The 6,000-nt window shown below is 49.1% G+C and overlaps 1 protein-coding gene across 1 annotated transcript in view; it reads left to right on the top strand.

Annotated features, from left to right (window-relative positions):
- The first annotated feature begins 497 nt into the window (after positions 1–497).
- Positions 498–6,000, top strand: part of LOC139226834 (voltage-dependent calcium channel gamma-4 subunit-like) — a 90,748-nt gene continuing 85,245 nt past the window's right edge. The window contains exon 1 of the mRNA XM_070857890.1: positions 498–714. Within this exon, the coding sequence (XP_070713991.1) occupies positions 498–714 (217 nt within the window). The remainder of the gene's footprint in view (positions 715–6,000) is intronic.

Below are 6,000 nucleotides of genomic sequence, written 5' to 3'. Positions count from 1 at the left end.
CGGGTCACGCACAAAGAGCCAGTGACGAGCAGCCGAGGAGGAAGCGGCTAACGCTGCCTCTGATGAATGTTCATTAAAGTCTGCTTTTCTCTCGGTCTCTCCGTCGCGTTGTTCCTGGTCCTCGGCGGGAGCGATCTGCCGGTTCCCCAACGCCGGCGATCCGAGGGGGGAAAAGGGAGGCGAGTGCCGGGAGAAGAAGGCGCACATCTCGCTCCACAAGGCTGCGGCGACTTGAAGTTTGCAGTTGGCCAGCCTTTGTTGCTCGGTGCTTGGTGGCTGGAAGCACCCCCCGGTTTTGGGGGGGGTGGGGGGGAGATGGAAGAGGGTGCAGCCTAAGCGCGACCCAAGGTTTGGAGGCAGAGCGGGCGGACCCAGCCAGCGCCCCGATGGAAAGTGGCGAGGAGCAGCATGTTCTCCGGGAGAGCCTGCCCCTGCCCTAGGGACCCCCCGCCGGCTCTCGCTCTCCCCGGCGCTGGCTGGCCCGACTATGAGGCACCATGGGCTGGTGCGACCCCAGCGTGCAGATGCTGTTCACCATGATGGGCGCCTTCGCAGCCTTCAGCCTAATGAGTATCGCCATTGGCACCGACTACTGGCTGCACTCGCGGGCCCACATCTGTAACACCACCAACACCACCTCGGAGGACAACCAAGTGAAGAAGGAGAAAGGCTCGCTGATCCACTCGGGTCTGTGGCGGGTCTGCTGCGTGGAAGGTATCTCTTATTGTTCACCTCTTCATCTCTCTACCTCGGCCACTCGCTGCCTGGCGGTGTGCCTGCAGCCCCGGGGGTCTTTGAGACAATGTGCCGAACCGTTTAACCCTTTGAGTGGGACCCCGGATTTGGCTTAATGTCTTTGTGTGAATTGCGGGCAGATACCTGTCGGTGCATACCCGGGGTGGGGGGGGGGGGGTGGGAGAGGGTTAAATGGGGCAGTGCTCAGTCCCATAGCATTGTGTTATTACTGGGATCCCCACAATAAAACATTAAATCCAGGAGACACGCCGTCCCTCTTTCTGCCCGGCTCTAATCTCAGCCACAGACACGGAGGTGCCTCCCATTCTGAATTTATTTCCAGTCTGAGGATTTACAGAAAGAAAGAAATGCTTGCATTTATATAGCGCCTTTGGCGACCACCGGACGCCTCACAGCGCTTCACAGCCAATGATTTACAGCAACAACTTGCGAAAGTTGGAGCGGACTGTGCGCGGTTGAGGGAGTTGGAGGATGAGCGAGCGAGACTGTCACACAGTGAGGCTCACAGCTCGGCGCTTCCAATGTCTCTATTGGCTTCACTTAATTCGGCTTGTCGCCGGTGCCTATCGCTCACTGTGGGCTCAATTGGGAGGCTTTTCCGGAGACATGGGCACGGGATCTGGGCTTCGCTGCTCCAGTCTAATTCAATCAGCGAATGTCAGCACCCGCCAACTCCAGAGTCACCTCTCTCGCTCATTGCAGGCGGCAGTCAGTCAGTATCTCCGCGGACCAAACGCTCTCCGATACACCAGGGCAGGCTACATGAAGATGTCTGTTGTGAAATCAGCTTATGTAAGCTCCAGGGAGGGAGGAATCATTCTATTGTAACAGAGAGGATATAAAAATGTACTCTTTGATTTGTATGTTATTGTAAAGCCCTCTCCCGCCGTGTTACACAGAATTACACAGCACACACACACATAGGCTATTCAGCACAACAGGTTCATGCAGGTGTTCATGTTCCCCAACAACCTCCTCCCGCCCCTCTGCACCGCGCCCTATCAGCACAACCTTCCATTCCTTTCTCCTCATGTGTTTATCCAGCCTCCCCTTAAATGCATCGATACTATTCGCCTCAACCCCTCCCCGTGGCAGCGAGTCCCACATTCTCACCACTCTCTGGGTAAAGAAGTTTCTCCTAAATTCCTTATTGGATTTTTTAGGATGGATGAAATTATGAGGGGTATAGACAGAGTGGATAGGAAGGACCTATTCCCCTTAGCAGAGGGGTCATTAACCAGGGGGCATAGATTTAAAGAAAGATTAGAGGGGATTTAAGGAGAACCTTTTTTCACCCAAAGTGTGATGGAGGTTTGGAACTCACTGCCTGAGGGTGGTAGAGGCAGAAACCCTCACATTAAAAAAAAGTACTTGACTATGCACCTATAATTGTACAGGGTGTTGTAACCTACAAGGCTATGGACCAGGAACTGGAAGTGGGATTAGGCGGGATAGCTCTTTTTGAATTGGTGCAGACTCGATGGGCCGAATGGCCTCCTTATACCACCAATTTCTATGATTGGTGGATCCTAGTTTTGTTATTGACCATTGTCTGACGCTTGTTTGGAGAAGGCCCGGAAAACGGTGTGAAATAAGAACAAAACATGTTAGCGCAAACATGGCTCAAGCCAACAGCTGAAGGGCGGGGATTGCACTATTGGGATGAGAATCCGCCATCGGATCCCCGCCAGGGTTTCCAGCCCAAAATCGCACCGCGTTTCTCTCCCATATCCTGACTGTTCGGTCAGTAATATCCCTTCCGAATACAGAGTTACAGCTTTGGCTGATTGAATGTGTGCGGCTGCTCTGTGCAATTCTGATTGAAACCCTACAAGGCTTATGAACAGAGCATGGCAATATTGTGACGTGATAAAGCTCTCCCTTCATTTCACTGATGTTGTCACTGGGGAGCTGATGGCACGAGGCCGCTGTGGTTGGTGGACAAGTATTCTTGTGAAAAGGTCATGCGTGGATTTTTACCCATTTAATAAAACGCCCAGTAACTGTCAGATGAACTAGAGAGCGCCAGCCAGGTGCAGGGGCGTTACCCGCCCGTGGACATGAGCCTTAACCTCAGCCTCACTGGACTAAACACACCTCTCACTGCGCCGTGTGGCTATTCCCACTCTTCTGAGCTAGTTACTGTCTCGATGCCTTGAAACTGGCCAATTTTGCGCGTAGTGCGGTGCTGTCGGCCTCCATCCACTGGATGAGATTCACTCCGGCCATTCACCCCTCCCCTCTCCCCAGAACCTCTGCTCCAGCTTTGTATTATGATAAGAACCGCCACCATCCTCTCAATCACTCGACCAGCCAAACCTCCCAAAGAGTCCAATAGGAGAATGGACCAGTTCTGCACACCAGACAGTGGGGCAAAGATTGACTTGTTGGGACTCGGGGTGGGTAGGTAACTTTAACACTGAGACTATTCCCCACCTCTCCCCAAGGCACCGATTCTTGCCGGAGAAGGTCCCTCAGAACTGGGCACTGGCTGATACTCCACGGGTGACCCTGGGCATTGGCTGTGTGGCCAGGGCTCAGACTAATGGCCTCACACTCAAGCCGAGCACTGATCGTGCCTCATGCTACACACATACTTCCCAGCAGGGGTTACTAGATAGCGATGACAAGCAGTAACTCTGGCCGACTTCCCCCTGCCTAACCTTGGGGTGCTGAGGACAGCTCCTGCCCCACGTGGTCCCAGCGGATTGGAAAATCGCAAATGTAACGCCCCTATTTAAAAAAGGAGGCAGACAGAAAGCAGGAAACTATAGACCGGTCAGTCTAACATCTGTTGTTGGGAAAATGTTGAAGTCCATTATTAAGGAAGCAGTAGCAGGACATTTGAAAAAGCATAATTCAATCAGAGTCAGCATGGTTTTATGAAAGAGAAATCATGTTTGATAAATTTGCTGGAGTTCTTTGAGTTTGTAACGAGCAGGGTGGATAAGGGAAAACCAGTGGATGTGGTGTATTTGGATTTCCAGAAGGCATTCGATAAGGTGCCACATAAAATGTTACCGCACAAGATAAAAGTTCACGGGGTTGGGGGTAATATGTTAGCATTGATAGATGATTAGCTAACTAACAGAAAACAGAGAGTTGGGATAAATGGGTCATTTTCCGGTTGGCAAACAATAACTAGTGGGGTGCCGCAGGGATCGGTGCTGGGTCCTCAACTATGTACAATCTATATTAATGACTTGGATGAAGGGACCGAGTGTAATGTAGCCAAGTTTGCTGATGATACAAAGATGGGTGGGAAAGCAAATTGTGAGGAGGACACAAAAAAAACAGCAAAGGGATATAGACAGGCTAAGTGAATGGCATAAAGATGGCAGATGGAATATAATGTGGGAAAACGTGAGGTTATCTACTTTGGCAGAAAAAATAGAAAAGCAAATTATAATTTAAATGGAGAAAAATTGCAAAGTGCTGCAGTACAGAGGGACCTGGGGGTCCTTGTGCATGAAACACAAAAAGTTAGTATGCAGGTACAGCAAGTGATCAGGAAGGCAAGTGGAATGTTGGACCTCATGACAAGGGGGATAGAGTATAAAAGCAGAGAAGTCCTGCTACAATTGTATAGGGTATTGATGAGGCCACACCTAGAGTACTGTGTACAGTTTTGGTCTCCGTATTTAAGGAAGGATATACAGGTACTTGCATTGGAGGCTGTTCAGAGAAGGTTCACTCGGTTGATTCTGGAGATGAGGGGGTGACTTATGAAGATAGGTTGAGTAGGTTGGGACTCATTGGAGTTTAGAAGAATGAGAGGTGATCGTATCGAAACATATAAGATAATGAGAGGGCTCGACAATTTGGATGCGGAAAGGATATTTCCACTCATAGGGGAAAATAAACTAGGAGACATAGTCTCAGAATAAGGGGCCGCCCATTTAAAACTGAGATGAGGAGGAATTGCATCTCTCAGAGGATTGTAAATCTGTCGCATTCTCTGCCCCGGAGAGCTGTGGAGGCTGGGTCATTGAATATATTTAAGATGGAGATAGACAGATTTTTGAGCGATAAGGTAATAAAGGGTTATAGGAAGCGGGCGGGGAAGTGGAGCTGAGTCCATGATCAGATCAGCTATGATCTTATTGAATGGCGGAGCAGACTCGAGGGGCCAAATGGCCTACTCTGCTCCTATTTCTTGTGTTCTTGTGGTGCGCCTTTTGTGTCTTTGTAAACCCAACGACCCAATAATAGGCACCGCGTGGTTACAAGATCATAGGCATCACCTGCACATATCACTGCAACGTAAAAGACAGAGGCTTGTTCTGCCATTCTGCCTGGCCAGGAATGAATACACGATCATTCTGATTTACTACAAACCTACTGCCCATTCAACAACCAATATCAACCTCTTCAGCAAATGTGCCTTATGTCACGGGGGGATTTCTTTGCTGCCAGTGTCTAGATTCCAATTCAATTTTCACTAGATAAGTTTGTTCCTGTATTCTACAATTGTTGCCAAACCTGATCAGATCAGCCATGATATTGAATGGCGGAGCAGGCTCGAGGGGGTGTATGGCCTACTCCTGTTCCTATTTCTTATGTTCTTATGTTCTTATGAAAGTTGCTTATACACAGAATATTAAAATAGAAAACAGAACCAGAGGGGAGATGAGGAGACAGTTTTTTTCCGCATAAAGAAGAAAGATCTTGTATTTACATTGTGTCTTTCACAGGCTCAGAGCAACACAAATCTCTTTACAGCCAATGAAATAGTTTTGACGTTGTCAGGTAGGAAACACGGCAGCCAATTTGTGCACAGCAAGCTCCCACAAACAGCAATGTGGTAATGACCAGTTAATGTGTTTTAGTGATGTTAGTTGAGGGATAAATATTGTCCAGCCACTGGGGATAACTCCCTGCTCTTCTTCGATATAGTGACATGGGATCTTTTACGCCCATCCAAAAGATGGCACCTTCAACAGTGCAGCACTCTCTCAGCACTGCACTGGAGTGTCAGCCTAGATTATGTGCTCAGGTCCCTGGAGTATGGCTTGAACCCACAACCTTCTGACTCAAAGGCAAGAGTGCTACCCACTGAGCCACGGCTGACATGACTATGTAGAAAAATGCGACAGTGAAGTTGCGCACAGCAAGCTCCCACAAACAGCAATGAGATAATCTGTTTTAATGAAAGAAATGCGAATGCTTGGAAGCAGAAATAAAAACAGAAAATGTTGGAAACACTCAGCAGGTCAAGCAGCATCTGTGGAGGGAGAAACAGTG

Source organism: Pristiophorus japonicus, chromosome 16, assembly GCF_044704955.1.
Source record: "Pristiophorus japonicus isolate sPriJap1 chromosome 16, sPriJap1.hap1, whole genome shotgun sequence".
NCBI lineage: Eukaryota > Metazoa > Chordata > Chondrichthyes > Pristiophoridae > Pristiophorus > Pristiophorus japonicus.
This window is presented reverse-complemented; position numbering and strand designations above follow the sequence as displayed.